The sequence below is a fragment of the Chanos chanos genome, chromosome 7 (assembly GCF_902362185.1).
Source record: "Chanos chanos chromosome 7, fChaCha1.1, whole genome shotgun sequence".
Taxonomy (NCBI): Eukaryota; Metazoa; Chordata; class Actinopteri; order Gonorynchiformes; family Chanidae; genus Chanos; species Chanos chanos.
In genome coordinates, this window is record NC_044501.1 from 44,541,122 (window position 1) to 44,561,568 (window position 20,447).

At 42.1% G+C, this 20,447-nt stretch overlaps 1 protein-coding gene across 1 annotated transcript; it reads right to left on the bottom strand.

The window, feature by feature from the left end:
* Nucleotides 1-6,008: 6,008 nt before the first annotated feature.
* Nucleotides 6,009-8,042, bottom strand: LOC115816466 (uncharacterized). Its single transcript, XM_030779420.1, has 5 exons — nt 8,005-8,042; nt 7,780-7,866; nt 7,517-7,571; nt 7,146-7,334; nt 6,009-6,866 (listed from the first exon to the last, which is right to left on the bottom strand). The coding sequence occupies exons 1-5, from the start codon at nt 8,040-8,042 to the stop codon at nt 6,009-6,011; spliced, it is 1,227 nt and encodes a 408-aa protein (XP_030635280.1).
* Between the last annotated feature and the right edge of the window lie 12,405 nt (nt 8,043-20,447).

Consider the following 20,447-nt stretch of genomic DNA (forward strand, 5'->3'; position numbering starts at 1 on the left):
TGTTATTTACATTTGGTCTTCTCAGGAGACGTGTGTCGCAAGCGATGGAAGGGCCAGAGTCACACATATATGAAAGAGAGGAGAAAGAAGTTCAGTGTAAGAAGTGGATCAGCTGCATGCTCAGGGAAAAGCTGGAAGTATGCTGTGTCCTGTCCCTCCTTGACCCCTTTGTCCAGCCACAGGAAACCAGCAGCAACATGGACAGAGGGGCTGGGGAGGGACAGGCCCAGTCGGCAGGGTGCAGAAATGTTTAATAATACCCCCACGTTTTTATGGTTTTTCCTCCCTTTTCTTGTGCTGACCAAATGCAGAAAAGACCCAGCAATTTTGTGGCATCTTCCCTCTGCAAAGAGAAAAAAGATTCTCACATAACTGCCTCATAATATGTATAATTACAATTGTTATACGCAGATAAGAACAATTTTACATGTGTGGATACCCACTGGAGATACGTCGCCAGGCGTTCCGCTGGGGGTATGGGGTGCCTGTAGTTTAGTTTATATCCATCCGTGCAGTCTGGACTCTGATCCTCAACAGTAGGTCATCAAACTGGCCCAGAGTTGGCTGAAAGTACTGCTGAAACCAGCTGTCATCCAGGCGCAACTCCTGAATGAGCAGTGGGATTCGCCAAGCTAGGCACGTCTCCGTTTCATACTGTGAACCCAGACTGACTGCCTACTCTGAGTCCAGCGGGACTTCCAGCGTAGGTACAGCATAGCCACGGTACTGACTCTCTCTCGCTGATCCATGATCACAAGAAATGAGAAACTGCTTGTGTGCGATATTTATATATGCTTATTAATAGGGGTGTAACGGTTCTGAAACCAAGGCCGAAACCATGATCCAAACATCTGGGGTCTTTTCCGGAACCACAATCCCCCGTCCCCTCCACCTCCCCAACCTCAAATCCCTGCCAATGGCTGCAGGTGCAGCCTACTGAGCTCTTATTACATTACTAATGTAACAGAACTCTTTTTACATTTCACACTTAACACTATAACACATCATGTTATACATCATGAAATTACTACTCTATTTAAAGTTACGTGGAGTTGTATATTTTGTGTTAGGGGTATAACGGTACACATATTGAATATGAATTCTCATTTGAGATGGCATCATCCAAATGTGAATATTATCGGTACAAGGAATACCAGTAAACAACACATTCTTTAAAAGGGCCTAGAGATGTTGGAGTTAGCAGTAACCTCATCTGGAAGAGACAGGTACTCAGACAGACATCAAACATTACCACAGCACAGACAAAAAGTACCATTAAACTACCACCAGGGGTCAGAGCTGAGCTGGAAATGAGAGATGGGCCAGTGTATTAATATTGCTATTATTAAGATGCCTTGAATATTTATGAGGTCAGTGAGTATAAAATCATTTACTTAATCAGAGCTCAAACTCACTCAGTACAGTTACACTGATTATCACAAAGACTTTCGTTTTAATAATTCCGTTCATATAATTTACATGGCATCTTATATGAAGCAGAGGAACTGACATGATGGAAGTCAAAAGGACATTGACAAGTCATTGACTATTTTACCTTGTCATGAAAATCGAGCATAAGGTCACATACATTGTCCTCTTAAAACATTCATCTGCATATGACCCCTTTAAACAACAACCCCTTGAATATTACTGCATAGTGCGAGCCAGACATATATATATATATATATATATATATATATATATATATATATATATATATATACACACACTTTATATATATATATATATATATATATATATATATATATATATATATATATATATATATATATTTAAATGTAGACTTAAAACAGTTTTGGTTGGTTAAGCCTACATGGGAATATGCTAAAGCTAAACAGCCTTGTCTAAAGGAGCTCATCTCATTCCGCCTTTTTTGGGATGTTGTAATTTTTGAGGCAAGCCTTTCAACCAAGTCTGGTGATAAGGGGACATATTTACAAATGACTTCCAACGAACAAAAGTGGTTGATGGATAGCAACCTATACCATACTACAGGATTAGTTATGCAACTTGTGAAAGAATCTTAGCTGTTAGCTTGGATGCTTCTATGAGAGGGCATGGTACCATGTACTTCATAGTCAGATAAGGACTTAAGTTGATGGATGTCGCCCAGAGCTGGTGATTCGCCATATTGTTCAATATACCAGGAGAAAATTAAAGGTGTCAAAACATCAGACACACTTATCAATGAAACGCGAGTGGTATTGCATGGCTTCACACCTGGAATACAGCAACGACGTACTCCTAGGTCAGTCATGTTATGACAAAAGGAGACACGGAGAGAGCTATGGTTGGTGTGCAAGAGAGAGCACGTACCACAATCTGCTATTTGATGAGCTACCTGTGGTATTCCTGCACCAACACTCTGAACATTTGGTACGCAAACACTACAATTACCCTACAGCATGTAACGTGTTTTGTTCAATATGCTTTCAAAGTAATTATGTTCTGGACTGTATGCCAAAGGGACGGCAGGTGGCACAGTGGGTAGCACTGTCGCCTCACTGCAAGAAGGTCTCGAGTTTGATTTCCAGCCGGGTGACCAGGGTCCTCGTGTTTCCCCACCTTTCGGCCTATGGGATAGGCTCCAGCACCCCCCGCAACCCTAATTAGGATAATGAGTGAATGACTATATGTCAATGCTAAAGACCAACAAACTAAGAACACTACAATGTACTTCATGATGAATTGGTCCTCTTTGTCTTCTGGCTTGTATGACCCTTTCTGAGCAGTGAAGGCTTGCCAGGGAGAGATTACTAGCACCTTGGTAGATGTAAGATAAATTTGAGTTCTGCTATAAGAGAATTGCTACATCTCAGTGACAAGAAACATTAGGCATGATCAATCATTCCTTTTATTCCAATAGCATAGTGATGGGAGAGTGCACTCTAGTCACTTCAAGCACAGTCTCTCCGAGAACAAAGAAACACGGAGTATTTATGCACTGGAATATGAAACTTACATGACATGTAGAGTGGGGCGGTCTCTTCTAGGTATTACTCTGACTTCCTCAGTTACACTACATTTGTTGCAAGCACTTATCTTTTCTTCATCACAAACAGTCTTGACACTTCTCTATCTAGCATGGCTGTGGTCTGGGCGGGGTGTCTAAACAGTTCGGCACGGTCCCTAGTTACAGCTTGCACTACTTCCTTTGTCTGCACCACTTCCTCTTCTGTTATTTTTCACTGTGACCTGTCAGTGACACTCAGTGCGTCAGCTACCAAATTATACGACACATAGAACAGAACATTAATGTTTAGACAGTAATTAGTATGATCGAGGCAACAGTTATCTGATCATAGCAATCATCTGTGGTTAAAACATTCAAAATATTTTTCACACATGAAATACATATGAGTATCACAATATACATGAAAAGGAGTCAAATACATTTCCAAAAGTATGGAGTAGAAAGACAGACTCAGTTAAACAGAATTTTAATATTTTGTCAAAAAGACTGTGATACTGATTGTGTAACAAGCAGCATTTGGGTATGGGTCTTCTAGACCTGAACATGGAGGTTTTCTTAATCACAACAGACTGTCCTGGTATGAAAGATTGTCCCGTACCGGCGGCCCTTACCATGCATCCCTAACTTGGGCTTTCGCCACAGAAACTCCTTGGGTGAGGTCACAACAGTACTGAAGCAGGGTTTCGGAGAGGAGGTGGACATCAGCTTCACTCAAATCTGGTGTACCAGGACGCTTCATAGACAGCCCTATTATGTCTCACAGGGCCGAGTCTTGCGATTCGACTGACTGTTGCATCAGCCCCAGTCTGAATAACAAGAGGTTTTAATTAGAGTGTGAACATCCCTTCTACTCCACCACTGAAAGCTATGTTTCGACTGGGAGGTAGTGGGTAGGTGTTGAGCATCTCTATCAATGAGAAAATCCCCAACCCACGGTCCAACGATGACTTCCGCATAGAGGCCATCTGCCCGTTGTTGGACACTAGTCGTGGATAGAGGTCAGAGGCAGGGGTTATTAAAAGTTTCCCCCGGAATGGATTTTTCACACTCCGTGGGAGTCGTTGTTGAAATCGTTAAAGTAACCACAACAAAAATCGGACAAAAAAGGTTCAGGGTCTAGTTGTTTAATCCTCCAGAGAGAGTTTGTGGTCCTGCAGTGGGAAGTTGAGCGTTGTGTGGTGGAGAACGCCACTTCCTCGGACAAGAGAGGCTGGTATTTGCTCTGTAATATAGTGTGTTTTTATCTTTTTATTTCACTTACCTAGTTTACCATGTGTTAATTTTAAGTAATCACTGGACTACATTTTATATTGTCTTTCAGAAAGCCATTATAAAGTCTTAAAATAAAACATACGAACCAGGTAGAATCTCATCATTTCACTTTGTTTTGGTCCTTTTAAATAAGTGCTAAAATTCTCTTTGTTTAATTGAGTCTGTCTTTCTACTCCATACTTTTGGAAATGCATTTGTCTCCTTTTCATGTATATTAAGATATTCGTATTTATTTAATGTATGAGAAATATTTTGAATGTATTAACCATGGATGATTGTTATTAACAGCCAGCTGTTGCCTCAGTCATACTAATTGTTGTCTAAACATTAATGTTCTGTTCTGTGTGTCATATAATTTGGTAGCTGACGCCCTAAGTGTCATTGACAGTTCACAGTGAAAAATAGCACACAAAGGAAGTGGTGCAGACGAAGGAAGTCATGCAAGCGGTGACTGGGAAACGTGCCACACAGTTTTGACCCCCCGTTCACCCCAAGGTTCTGCAAGAGAGTGAAGCGTCAAGGATGTTTGAGGTGAAGACAAGCTAGAAGCTCTCAGAACAGGTATAGCTTAACTAGGAAAGTGAGAATAATACCTAGAAGTGACCGCCCCACCCTACGTGTCATGTAAGTTTCATATTCCACCGTATAAACACTCTGTGTTTCTTTGTTTTCGGAGAGACTGTGCTCAAAGTGACTAGAGTGCACTCTCCCATTATCATGCTATTGGAATAAAAGGAATAGTTGATCACGCCTGAAGTTTCTTGTCTTTGAGACTTAGCAAATCTCTTACAGCAGACCTCAAATTTATCTTACAAATGTTCACTGCGTGTTTATCTTGACTGTTTAGTTAAATTATATTGCACATCTTTTTGACATATGGTTACTTGAAATGTAATGTTTAAATACTCATTGTCCAGACAAAATATTATTGTTCTACTGAAATGTGGCTGTTAAAATGCCTCTGCATTGCACAGAGTCCTGACTTTGTGTTTAATTCTGTTCGGTTAAATATGATACTTCACATACTTCCATTTATGTAGTTCATCATGAAAAGCATAACGTAATGTAGCATAGCATATCATAATATACAGTATTTCAAAGTGGAACAGCACAAAATGGGATTTATTTCTCAGCCAAGAACAGTATGGTATATGTTGCAGCAAAGTACTCAAATAATAGTGGCTAGGCAAGACACATTCAGAAATGATAACTTAACAAATGATTAATACAGGCAATAAGAAAACAAAAGAAAACAAAACCATGATGCTGCCCTTCATTATTATCCTAAAAATAATTTATATAGCAAGAAGTAGATATTTCAAAAGCATGTCTATCTGGATGAGTCTAGTTTAATGCAAAATGATCTCTACAAAGAACACGACGTGGAAGTATAGTAGCGTCGCACAGGCAGTAATGATCCCTCTAAAACTCCTAACGACAATCAAGTCAAATCCATTCAATGTATCATTTAAATGTCATACACAGTAAAAATGTTAACAATGATATTGCATCATCGTGCCCTCTTTTAACCCCTTCCTTTGACAGAGATATGTGGACTATTGTAAGAGGTGTGGTATTACACTATTGTAAAATGTGTGGTATTGCATAATGTCATTTTTTTTGTCATTATAAGCTAAAATAATGGAAGTAAGAAGATCAGATTTTTGTCTTTCCTTACAGTACACTACAGTACATGAAACAGTGAGGAAAGTAAATCATTAACGTGATGTCAGGATAAGATTTATGTATCTATTTCAGGAAGTTTAGGAATGAATGTAATGATCTCCTTTAATTCATCTAAACTCTTCTGGAGTTCATCTGCAGTCTCTCTGATCTTTTTAACAAACTTCATAGTTTCTGACTTTGGTTCTTGGTCAACACCAGAATCGCTGTCTGTTTCTTCAGGGGACTGTAGGACCAGTTTATACCTCATATCATCAGTCAAAGAGGCTTTCGTCGTACGGATGTGGTGGATCTCTTTGGCATCCATAGCAATGAAGAAAATATCTACAGCCAGAAAAAACGCAGAGAAAGCCGCCGTTGCTACCTCAGCCACACGCACTGCCCTAGCTGCCTGAGCTGCCACCTTTCCCATGTTTGCAACCTGGAGCAAACGAATGAGCTCAGAGATGCCACCTAACCCCCTACTAACTCTGGCTCCAGCCCTCGCCATATCACCTGCAAAGGAAGACCTTTGCTCATATTCGAGAGAAATTTGCCTTGTTAGCTCCTGCAAGCCTTCTGCGATGTGCTGCAAACATGTGACCACAGAGTTCATCTTTTCCTGAAATTCCAAGATGATGTTCCTGATGTTTTTGCGGTCTGTAGACTGGTTGACCATGTTAGTGATGTTGGAAATACCAGCAGTCGCGCCACCAGCAACTGCCACCCCAATACCTACTCCTGTAACGATTAGAGATGCACCCAAAGTGAAGGGAGCAAGGATCGCTCCCACTATTGAAGTGATTCCACCAGCTGCTCCAATCACTCCTCCTGTCAGACTGCCAACAGTTGCTCCATAATGAACCTTCTCCAACCCATCAGCCAATGCTCTCAACTTCACCAGGTTTTCATTTAGCTCTTCAGTACTTTTCTCACTCTGCAAAAAACAAAGCAGATTTAGTAGCTTCATAATACAACTACACATTTTACACTGACCTACAAGAAAGAATCAAGTTATTTGAATGGTGCCACACTAACGTATACCAGGATTTTTCCTTTTCCCACCATCCACACTGTAAAATCCAATCCAATGAAACTGAGTCTTTTTTTTTTTTTTTTGCAGATACTCTACTTTATTTCCTCCATTTCCTCAGAACGAGATAACCTTATTGAAATATCTGAAAAATAAGTATACATATACAGTGATAAGGCTTACCCTCGCTGTAAGAAAACTAAGGACAAAAGGCTTCCCTAAAATTTCTCGAGCGTGTGGTCGTTTTCCTGGATCTGTCTGGAGGGTCTCCTCTATTAGCTGCTGAAGATTATGTGAGATGTGGTGTGGTAGAGGTGGGTAAGATCCATTTAATATCTTGGGAATGAGCTTCACGGTGCTCGCTGCACTGAACTGTTAGCAGAGACAGGAATTACTTGTTTGTAATGTTAAATGAACTGTTTCAGGAGCAGCACAACACTTTTCATTGTGCGATGACGTGCAAAGGTAATAAAGCCATTCTAGTCTGTTCTATTCTCTTATTATTATTATTAAGCTATTAATAACACAAACAAACAGTATTTCCAACCACCTACAGCACATTTCAGCATGCAGAGCTCATACAGGACACATCCCAAAGCCCAAATATCACTGTCAAAGAGAAAAAAAAACAAAAAACAAAAAAGAAAGACACGAGGATGACTGAATGCAAAAGCATGTCAAATGTTGTTATAAAATGTACTATTGCTTATATATGAATGAATGAATGAATGAATGACAAAATCAGTAGAAGGATGATGAAACAGACACTTATGTGAACAGACACCTTGAGAGACAGACAGATAGACAGATGGATAACCTTTTTTCATCGTATGTTTTTCCTTCCAGTATCTCAGGAGAAATGTATGACAGCGCTCCAGCATTTGTAGACCCTGCTTCACTGGCTCTGACATAAAAAAATATGAGATCACTTCCTACATTTTGAGTAAATAAAAAGTCAGTATATAATAAACAGACAAATACATGTACTGTGTCTGGTGGTAAGAATGTGGTTATCAAAGTCTTATTTTTAAAGAGCACCAACTTTTCATGTAACTCTCCAAATTCTCCCAGTCGAATCATTCCATACTCAGTGAAAAAAATTTTCTGTCATGATTAAAGAAAATAAAAAACATTTAAATGACATACAAACTCATCTAACTATGCTGAGGTTTAGAATACAAGGTTTTAACTTAAAAATTAAAAACTGTTTTTTTATTGTTGTTGTTGTTATTATTATTATTATTATTATTATTATTATTGGGTCCTACTAATTGCCACACTACACCACACTGTACCACACTGTACCACACTACACCACACTGTACCACACTACACCACACTGTACCACACTGTACCACACTACACCACACTGTACCACACTGCACCACACTATACCACACTGTACCACACTATACCACACTGTACCACACTACACCACACTGTACCACACTACACCACACTGTACCACACTACACCACACTACACCACACTGTACCACACTACACCACACTGTACCACACTACACCACACTGTACCACATTGCACCACATAATACGACAGTACACCACATGATACCACAAAAATACCTGATTAGTTGTTTCTATATAGTACAACACATAGTTTTTTATATAGTACAACACTGTTTTTGTTTTTATTAATTTTATTTTTTTTCACCTCAAAGACAGTGTGGTACAGTGTGGTTCAGTGTGGTACAGTGTGGTGTAGTGTGGTCTAGTGTGGTGTAGTGTGGTACAGTGTGGTGTAGTGTGGTGTAGTGTGGTACAGTGTGGTGTAGTGTGGTACAGTGTGGTACAGTGTGGTGTAGTGTGGTACAGTGTGGTGTAGTGTGGTACAGTGTGGTACAGTGTGGTTCAGTGTGGTATAGTGTGGTGTAGTGTGGCTCAGTGTGGTACAGTGTGGTGTAGTGTGGTATAGTGTGGTACAGTGTGGTACAGTGTGGTACAGTGTGGTGTAGTGTGGTATAGTGTGGTGCAGTGTGGTACAGTGTAGTGTGGTATAGTGTGGTGTAGTGTGGAAATTAGTAGGACCCTTATTTAACCTAATAAAATGCTTTTGGCATATTCCAAACAGTCTGTTGTAATATTGCTGCTTATCAAATTTTATCACAAACATATATGCTTTTCAGAACACTTTGAGTCTAAATTCTAGGTCTACTCTGAATTGACAAACATACTGTAGGCTGTAAATCTCCATGTTGAACATTCAGGCCATGGAGATATTTCAAGGCCATGCAGATCTTCAAAATCCAATCCAGAATCTGGGACAGAAAACAGTATAGAAAGCAAACAAACGTTATATTGACGAAAACATATAAAACGACACTGATGATGTATTTGACTAAGGTTCTTACTGCCCAGATACAACAAACAGTTCAGTCTAATTTTAAGGGTTCACTTTGAAGAATACTCACTCTTAATATGTTTTCAATTACTGACATGATTAAGAGAAAAACAGAGGATGTAAAGCTATCAGCTGGATCTCTTTACATCTCATGTTTATTGCTAAAAATGTCCCACAGCCAACAATTTACCAGATGAAAAAGCTGAGTAAGTGCTGAGTCATGAAAACTAGGTGATTTTCAGATAACGTGATGCACAGCAAGACAGGACCCCACAGGATAACCACCAATTATCACTCATTATTTTAGACTTTCACACTGTGTTCTGAGATCATTGCGACAAACAGAATCTTGCACTTTGAAAGTGAGAACGATGAACAAAGAAGAATATAATATTATTTTATTACCTGTTCTTCTGAGAATGGTTCTCCTCTCTCACTTTGTTCTTTAATTTTCTGAGAGAGATCTCCTCCACTATAATACTCTGAGACAATATACATATATTCATCATCTGAAAGGAAATAAAGTGGTAATGTTGGTGATCTACTGCTTTATCTCGCTCTGGGCCTTATTTACTGAGATAATGTTACACTGCTGGTCTGAGGCATCTTTACGGTGATTCAGCTGGTCTGGACCTTAGTTACTATGATACTGTTGTACTGTTGGTCAGGGCCTTATTCACTTTGATACTGTTATAGTGCTACTCTGAGCCTAAGTTTCTTGGACAATATTATAGTGTTTGTCTGGACCTTATTCACTCGGATACTGTTATGCCGTCAGGGCCTTTCTTTTTTACTGTGACAGTGGTCCTGGCTTTATGCACTGTTATACTGGTGGTCTGGGCATTATTTACTGTGACAGTGGTCCTGGCTTTATGCACTGTTATACTGGTGGTCTGGGCATTATTTACTGTGACAGTGGTCCTGGCTTTATGCACTGTTATACTGGTGGTCTGGGCATTATTTACTGTGACAGTGGTCCTGGCTTTATGCACTGTTATACTGGTGGTCTGGGCATTATTTACTGTGACAGTGGTCCTGGCTTTATGCACTGTTATACTGGTGGTCTGGGCATTATTTACTGTGGCATTGTTGTGCTGCTGATTTCGGCCTTAGTGACTGCAATGCTGTTGTACTGCTGATTTGGGTCTTACTTACTGTGATTTTACCATACTGTTTTTCCAGGCCTTATTCACAGTGACACTGTTGGTCTAATTTACTGTTATACTTTTGAGCCAAGCCTCATTTAGCGTGATATTGTAGTAGTTTTGATTGATTTTGTCACAATAGTTATAATATGCACAATATAGTGTTCACGGAAAGCAGCACAAGAAACTGTATCTCAGTGGTTGCAAGGGAAAGTTTCTTATGATGGAGCATAAATAAAATAACTCTGACCAATCAAAATGAATATCTGTGTGCTAATTTAGCAAACAAGACTGCCATCTACCACCAGTTAACACATTATCATCTCTGGGGTGCTCAATATTATCTGAAAATTACGAAAATTGTTCACATAATTACATGAAATCACTAGACTGCGTTATTTTGCATTAGACTGAGACTTTTGGGACTGTCATAAAGGTATGCTGTTAACTGAAAGACTCAAATACTAACAAATCTAAGAAAACAGTTTAGAGGCAAAAGAATACCAGACATGTATCATATAAGAACTTTTAACACAGAAATATGTAGCTGTTAAACACAGCATAATGTATTTGTTTTTTCTTTTACCTGCAAAGTCTGTTTTATGTTTTACAATGTGTGGATGGCTGAGGCTTCGAAGAGTTTCGAGAGCCTCAGAGATATCTGTGTGACCTGAACTTCTGAAAGTTGCCTAAGAAACCACAGAGAGCCAGTAAACACAAACAGATAAACACACATATATTTGAAACACACTTTAGCCGCTCAAAGCAGGGAAGATATGTACAGTTAATTACTTAACGCATGGTAAACTCATGAAGCTAAAGTAAAAACCCATTTTAAATACATAAATTATTAAATAAATGCAAAGTCCTACCTTTTTCAAATGAATTCTTTTGATGACACACTGATCACCATCCTTTGAATTCACAAGGACAGCCTGTTCAAGTTCCTTCACGATTGTATAGCCATGCCTTTCAAGTGTACTCGGACTACTCCCCATTTCAAAGTATTCAGACACCTCAAAAATAAAACAGAAATGGAATACTACAAAATATTAAAAGAAAAAAAAAAAAAAAAGCTAAAAAGAAAGCTAAAAAAAATAACTATTGTTATTCTTTTCCAAAGTTTAAAAATTATAATGTTTTTCAGCTACTCACTCTAGCTGAGATACACACCTACTTAACAATTGTCGGTATCAATCAGTTTGCAGTTTCGTTCATATACAGTATATTAAGGAAACGTTAAAATTCAATATGATTTAGAGTGTATTTCCAAATCTGCATCAGTAGGCTTCGTTTACATGCTCTGACGGGCGTGGAGTGAAGCACTAAGGTCTGTTTTACCACAGAAATGTTCTTTCTTCCTTTTTTTCCACGAGAGAACACCTACAGCTCGACCAATGGCAAAGTTTCTTTTATGCCTATTTTTTCGTTTTGTGAGTGCGGTTATGTGAGTGCACGTGGGTAAACACAGGTTAACATGAAACATGAAACATATTGCAGATTTTGCAGTTTAGCTTAAAGTTTCCATCACAGTAAAGAACTAACCACAGGCAAGTGCACAATACAAAGAGAATCAGTCATAGTATAGACTTAAATCATTTATTCAACTCGACAGCGAACAGGATCTCGAGAGCGCCAGTGTACCACACAGTACATAATGCTGAAGTCATCTGAGCTGAAGAGGTAGTAATAGAAACAGTGCTCTAATCCTTTCACTTCAACTATGAATGTGTTTGTCAAAGAAACAGTAAAGAAGGAAATATCTGCTGTTTTGCTCATTGACAGTGTAGAATACACCCAAGATGTCAAATTATGTATGCAATACTTGGAAAGGAAATGTTACCAATAGCAACATTTATGTGATAACCATGAAAGTAAACATTAACCGCTGTGATTCTATAAATGCATATGGTCTTAATGTTAGTTATAACTCACCTTTTCTTAGAACATTCTTCTGTTTCAATGCTTTCAGATTACCGCTTTCCACAAGCAATGAAATGTGCACTTCCTGATTCTTTCATTTATAACGGTTGAGAGAGAACTGAGTAAGGGGGCGTCAACAAAGAGGATATTTTGTTAAGCGAGTCGCCAGTGTTCCCATCAGCGGGTGTCCGGCCAAATTCCCCCCCCAAGGTCAGACAGTAATGGGGGGAGGTGCTTTTCAAACTCCACAAACTTGTGTAGAAAACAATTACTTTCAATTTATTGCTGCTAATGGTGGTGTTACAAGCTACTGAATCATGTGGTATACTTGTGCTTTTACAGAAGGCTCCCGCATCTCTCTCTCTCTGTCTCTCTCTCTCTCTCTCTCTCTCTCTCTCTCTCTATATATATATATATATATATATATATATATATATATATAATGTGTGTGTGTGTGTGTGTGTGTGTGTGTAGGGCTAAAAACTACAGGTTTTAAGTTTCATTTTCATGTATAGGTTGTCGTGGTCAGGATGGAGAAATATCTGTTTCCACCTCATTATTTGTGCTCTCTCCTGCATAACATATTCAGATTCTGGTACATCCCTGCTGCTGAGACACACTTTATGTGAGAGAATGGACTTGCATCGCTTTGAAGTTTAGAGTTCCATCTGCTGGCCACAACATGAAACAAATCTTTCAAAACGTGGATGTTTTGCAGCATCCCACAAGACTACAAACCACAGTGCAACTAATTCATGGTTCATATGACTTGAGGTGTGAAAAGAAATGCAGAATTAATATTCTGAAATCAACTGTTCACACACTCAGGAGTATTATTTACTGAATGTGTTTCAGTTTATGTTTTTACATTTGGAAGATGTTAATAGCAGGTTCTTCTGCCTTCAATTTGAATAAAGTTTCGGTATTTACTGCTGAGGAATTAACTGAAATGTGAAGTTTTGAAATAATGAGACTGCTTAAAAGATACAGAAGTCATTCTGAGGTGAGTGACTTCTGCAAACATCTCAGTTGTTTGCTGACATTTAAAGTAAGTACAACATTCCCCCTTTCTGTAAGATGAGTTTTCTGTGACCATAAAGGAGTTTTTTTTCCTTTACATAACATCTATGTTTCATTCTGATGCCCTTTGAATGTGACGTAGTGTGTGCTTATTTGCACTCACCTTATTTGAAATTCTGATTGGAAGAATAATGAGTTTCTTAAATTTATATATAAGCCCAGCATTTCTCCCAGTTTCAGAGTTTTCACTTTCTGAGATCAGCCAACAAAAACGTATGTCATTGAGTAATTCAGTGTATTTGGTGTATATTTATCACTGTCTGTTTATGACAGCCTGTTTTTCCTGCTTCAGATTTCTGTTAAGATGGCATTTAATCACATCTAGGTGTTTTCCTTTGTTGTCATCTTTGGAAGATGTGCATCAGGTAACAAGAAAACTGAAGTTTTAAGAAAATTACCTTAAAAAATAATAATAATCTTTATGCTTGTCTGCAACACTGACGATTGCAACCATTTTTTTCTGCAGATTTTGGGATTATCAACAGTGATCTAATTAAATGCAATAAAATTCTAGACGTCTCATATATATTTGTTCTCATTCACATAAACTGTGTACTAGGGTCGGACTGGGACACTTAATTTTACCAGGAAATCACGAGTTCCAGTGGCCTACTGCTCATTGAGAGGTATTACCATATAGTTACCACGTAGTAACAAGCTTAAGTTTCCAGCATCATGTAGGGACCTATATCTTTAGAGTAACCATATCATTTCCGACAGGATAGCCGCATTATAGCCTAATATTATATAGCGTGTTATCACACACAGGTCATCACAGAATAGAAGACTAAGGTTTCTATTTTAACGACCTAAAGCGCATGGTCGACGAAATAAGTGCTTTTAGGGCGTGGTTACAACTCTTTTGCTGTTTAAATGGATAAAATGGGTGCAAAGTGTGGCCCGTGGTCTAAAGGGCTTGTATTGGGGCACTTAATTAACTCATAGATGAGTTCTGGGCCTAATGTGCAATACACCAATCAGAGTGTAAACTCTCATTACCTTTAAAAGCCACCCACGCTTGCATTTTGGCGGATTGGTAATGTAAAGGCAAAAATGGCAAGAGCAAGAAACTGGGGGACCAGAGCAGTGGAGATGGACTTTCTCAGGCACGAGGTAAAAGCAACCTAAACAGCAGACAGCTCCCCAAGACGAAGCAAGTTTATCCTCTTTTTCTGTGATTTAAAATTTCCAAAATAAATTAAATATTCGGTGGACACGGTTCTGGACTTTTTCTCAATCAATTAAGGCGTTTATATAGTAGTGTTAAAAGTTACAAATATCTTTTTTTTAAGAACGAAAGTTTAAATTTGAATTTAATTAGGTCCCATGTAGTTTTGCAGTCCACTAAGGCCAGCCAGCGGCCCACCAATGGCAGCGGCCCACCGGGAAAAGTTCCGCCTCTCCCGATGGCCAATCCGAGCCTGTGGTGTATGTGCTCCGTATAAACAACAATCCCTTATGATTAGGGACCTGGGAATCTCAGCTGTGTCGCTTCTGTGTCATCTCAGCATTTGATTGTAGATATGTGGAAGGTAAGCTAAAGCAGACTGGTGCTGGGATAGGCCAAGTGGTTGGAGTGAATGATGCCTGTGAACTCTACACAAAGTATGCTGGCACCTGGACAAAAATTCCAGAATACTTCAAGCATGTTTCTGTAGGTCCTGCTGAAGACTGGGGGGGTTACACCCAAAGACCAGATCTTTAAACTGTGGAACCTGATGTCAGGTAACAGATCAGCTTGAAAAGATCAATAAATAATTGAGCTCATGTCATGGTGTAACATAATTGCTCTATGTGCACGATTTTTTAAAAACTAAGGTGATCACAAGAGTAGTAAAAGTGAGTTAAATCACAGTTTCAATAAGAGACAATTTTCCTTTTTCTCCTGTTTTTATGAATCTGCCTCCCTCCCATTCATCCGTTCACTTTCCAAGGCCATCTATAACACACTGACGCTGGACAAGTTGTGGTAGGAGTCAGTAATGCTGATGAGAGCAGAGTCGGCCTGACGCATAACGAACTAAACGGCTGCTTGGGGCCCCCAGAGGGAGTGCCTCTTTCGTCTCGGCCAACCAAAGACGGAACACCCAAATTTATAAATGCCCGTCTTTGAAATGTACAGATTCCGATCTCGCCGTTCGACTCAGTGTGCTTTCGTGTTTTTGCCATTTACAAACTTGCCAATACTGTGTTTGACTCAGTATCGTTTTCTGACTTCTTTTTTGGACTATTTCTGTTTGTTTCGATTATCGTGGGAGAAGGACAGGTAAGGGGGGATCCCCGCCACAGTATTTCACTGTACAGGGGTTAGTGTCAGTACTCCTGTCAGGACTTTGTCTTTTGGCTGCCCTACTGGCCATTCTGGGTATTGTGTTGCCATGTGCCTTTGTTTGTGTATTGCCATGTGCTTCTGTTTGTTCCTGTGTTCTCCTGTCCCCGCCCCTCACCTGATCTCTATTATTGCCTCATTTGCTTCCACCAATCACCTGTCCTTGAAGTCAATGTTCTGTGTATTTAAGTCTGTGCTGGTATCTGTTCTTTGTCAGATTGTGACCGTTTTCTGTCTGTTCCTGCCTGTGTGAGTTCTGCCCCCTGTGATTTGTAAGTTTTACTGTATTTACCTGGACCTGTTTCTGCTCGACGTTTCGGATTTGGTTGCCCTGTGGATCTCTGGCTTTGACCCTGTTTGTACTCTGTTTTTGACCAATCTTTTGCCTTACGTCTTGGAATTGTTTGCTCTCTGCACATCTGGATTTGACCTTGGACTGGACACTATTTCTGAGATTGATTTTTGTTTTTTGAATAAATCTTATTTTACCCAGTGGGTCTGCGATTGGGTCTTGGTCCGTCAAACCCTCACAGTACAATCTGACCAAGATGGACCCAGCAGACCCCAGTCATGTGAAATCTGCCCTGGAACAGCAAGAAAGAATGCTGGGAAGACACCAGGCCCAGCTGAATTCCCTAAGCAAGACCCTGGATTCGCTTGCTGCCAACATCGCAGAATTAACAGTCCGTATCCAGTCTCTCCGGCTTTCCCAGAGTGGCCCACACGTCCCAACCACAAGTTCTTCGGATACCCTGACCTCCCCATCTTTGCCCTCTCCACATGTCCACGAGCCCCGCCTGCCTCCTCCTGAAAAATATGCGGGTGAGCCTGGCACTTGCAGTTCTTTTTTGTCTCAGTGTTCACTTATTTTTGAGCTGCAACCTTCTACATTTCCCACTGAACGAGCTAAAGTTGCTTACATTATCACTCAGCTGTCTGGTCGGGCGAGGCAGTGGGGAACAGCCGTCTGGGAGGTCAAATCACCTTTCTGTAATAATTTTCTGTCTTTTTCTGAGGAGATGACAAGAGTATTTGACCGCTCAAAACATGGGCGTGAGGCTGCCCGTGAACTGCTACACATGCGCCAGGGGCGCAGATCTGTGTCCGATTACGCCATTGACTTTCAGACTCTGGCCACCTCCAGTGGTTGGAATCCAGATGCGCTTTATGACGCCTTCCTGAACGGCCTCTCCGAAGACATCAAGGATGAACTAATCACCCAGGACCTGCCCGACACCTGTGAGGCCTTGGTAGGCCTGGCCATCCGAATTGATTCACGGCTACAGCAGCGCCACCAAGGTAGAGTTCCTGGGGGTTTTCTGAGGGCATCCACCAAAGTTCCAGCCAATCAACCGCCATTCCCATGTCTTTCATCCCCATCCCATTTCCACACTTCTGAGCCTGAACCCATGCAAATCGACCGTGCCCGCCTGACCCCAGTGGAGAGACAGAGAAGAATGACTACCCGTTCCTGCCTGTATTGTGGTCAGCTGGGTCACTTCATTGCCACCTGCCCAGTAAAAAGCCGACGCTCTCCAGTAGGAGGAGGAGTACCGATGGGCGTGACTCCTGTCAAACTCTCCTCGATGCAACGCACACTTCTTCCTGCCACTCTTGAATGGAGGGACCAACGGCTCGAAATTTTGGCATTGGTTGATTCCGGGGCTGAGGAGAACTTCATCGACTCCTGCCTGGCCACTCAGTGGGGGTTGCCCACTTCTACGCTTGAGGTGCCAATGGTGGCCCATGCGTTGAATGGACAGAGATTGGCAAACGTAACCCATGTCAGCACCCCGGTGAGTCTCAGTCTTTCTGGTAATCATCATGAACAGTTAATCTTACATGTCATTGACTCCCCTCAAGCTCCCATTGTCCTCGGTCACCCCTGGTTAGCCAAACATAACCCACACATAAACTGGAGCAGCAATAAAATTGTGGGCTGGAGTTCATTCTGCCTCTCTCACTGCCTCCGTCATGCTCAGACTCCTCTGTTTTCAGAACCTGAATCTCCTGAAGAGTTTCCAGATCTTTCAGCCGTTCCTTCCGAGTACATGGACCTGAAGGCCGTGTTCAGCAAGTCCAGGGCCACATCCTTACCCCTACATCGCCCTTATGACTGTGCCATAGATCTCCTGCCTGGCACGTCTCCTCCCAGGGGGCGCCTCTACTCTCTGTCCCAACCTGAAACGGAGGCTATGAATAGATACATTCAAGAGTCCCCGACTGCAGGTATTATCCGTCCTTCCTCTTCACCCGCAGGCGCAGGGTTCTTCTTCGTTGAGAAGAAGGACAGATCCCTCCGTCCTTGCATCGACTACCGGGGCCTCAACGATATAACCATTAAGAACCGTTACCCTCTTCCTCTCATGACCTCAGCCTTTGAACTGCTACAGGGGGCATCAGTCTTCACCAAGCTGGATCTCCGCAATGCTTACCACCTGGTCCGAATCCGTGAGGGGGATGAATGGAAAACAGCCTTCAATACCACTTCTGGCCATTATGAGTACCTAGTCATGCCTTTTGGATTAACCAATGCACCTGCTGTGTTTCAGGCCCTGGTCAATGATGTTCTCAGGGATATGCTTAACCACTTTGTCTTTGTCTATCTGGACGACATTCTGATTTTCTCCAAGTCCCTTACTGATCATATTTCTCATGTCCGCAGGGTCCTCCAGCGACTGCTGGAGAACCAGCTCTTTGTTAAAGCAGAAAAATGTGAATTTCATCGGGATACAGTTTCTTTCCTCGGGTATGTAATCTCAGCTGGTAGTGTTCAGATGGATCAGCAAAAGATCAAGGCAGTGTTAGGTTGGCCTACACCGACTAACCGTCGGGAGCTTCAGCGTTTTCTGGGTTTTGCTAATTTTTACCGCCGGTTCATTCGTAATTATAGCACATTGGCTGCCCCCCTCACTGCCCTAACCTCTACAGTTGTCAAATTTTTCTGGTCCCCTGCAGCAGAAACAGCCTTCCGTGACCTGAAGCAACGTTTTACCTCGGCCCCCATCCTGATCCAGCCTGACCCTGATCTTCAGTTCATTGTGGAGGTGGATGCTTCGGATGTTGGCGTCGGAGCAGTCCTCTCTCAACGCTCCCCTAAGGACCATAAAATCCATCCTTGTGCCTTCTACTCTCACCGCCTCACTCCCACGGAGCAGCATTATGACATCGGCAACAGGGAGTTGCTGGCGGTTAAATTGGCACTGGAGGAATGGAGGCATTGGTTGGAGGGGTCCCGTGTGCCATTCTTGGTCTGGACTGATCACAAGAACCTGGAATACATCCGCACCGCCAAAAGACTAAACTCCCGTCAGGCTCGCTGGTCCCTGTTCTTCTCCAGATTTAACTTCACTCTGTCCTACCGTCCTGGTTCTAAGAATATAAAACCTGATGCACTTTCCCGAAGGTTCAGTTCTCCTGAGAGTCCCCAAGAACCAGATACCATTCTTCCATCTTCCTGTCTCGTGGATGCTGCACAGTTGGACATAGAGTCCACCGTGCGCGCTGCCCAGTTGAACGAGGCAGGCCCCAGCCAGTGCCCCACTAACCGTGTTTATGTTCCCAGCTCTGTCCGTTCACAGGTCTTGCAGTGGGGTCATTCATCCCATCTGTCCTGCCATCCTGAAATCAGACGAACTAAGGCCTTCATTGGTCGGCGGTTCTGGTGGCCCTCCATGCATGATGACATCCATAACTTCGTTGCAGCCTGCTCGGTCTGTGCCCAGAACAAGACCTCCAACCAGCCCCCTGCTGGCCTGTTACAACCCCTGCCTGTTCCCAAGAGACCCTGGTCCCGTATCTCGCTAGACTTTGTAACTGGTCTGCCTCCATCAGATGGTAACACCACTATCCTCACCGTTGTGGATCGCTTCTCCAAGTCAGTACATTTCATTCCTCTACCCAAACTTCCCTCTGCCAAAGAAACTGCTAGCCTCATGATACAGCATGTGTTCAGGTTGCATGGGCTACCCGCTGATGTGGTGTCAGACAGGGGTCCACAATTCACTTCCAATTTCTGGAACGCCTTTTGTAAACTTCTTGGTGCATCCGTCAGTTTGTCTTCAGGTTTTCATCCACAAACCAATGGCCAGACCGAGCGGGCTAACCAACAACTGGAGACGGTGTTGCGGTGCATGGCTTCCCAGAATCCTGCCTCCTGGAGCCAGCAGTTACCCTGGGCAGAGTATGCCATCAACTCCCACACATCCTCATCCTCTGGCCTGTCCCCATTCGAGTGCTCCCTTGGCTACCAACCTCCCCTATTCCCAGACCAGGAGGAGGAAGTTGGCGTGCCCTCTGCCGAGGCATTCATCCGTCGCTGCCGCCGGACATGGAGGTACGCACGCTCTGCCCTTCTTCGTGCCGTGGCTAGGATGAAGCATCATGCTGACAGGCATCGCTCCAAGGCTCCACGGTATCACCGGGGACAGCATGTGTGGCTGTCCACCCAAGATCTTCCCCTCAGAGTAGATTCCCGCAAACTGGCTCCTCGGTTCATCGGACCCTTCCCCATCGTTAGAGTCATCAGCCCCACAGCAGTCCGTCTCAAGCTTCCTACTACTCTTCGGCGCATTCATCCCACCTTTCATGTTTCCCGGATCAAGCCATATGTTCGTAGTACCCTGTGTCCTGCCCCCAAACCCCCTC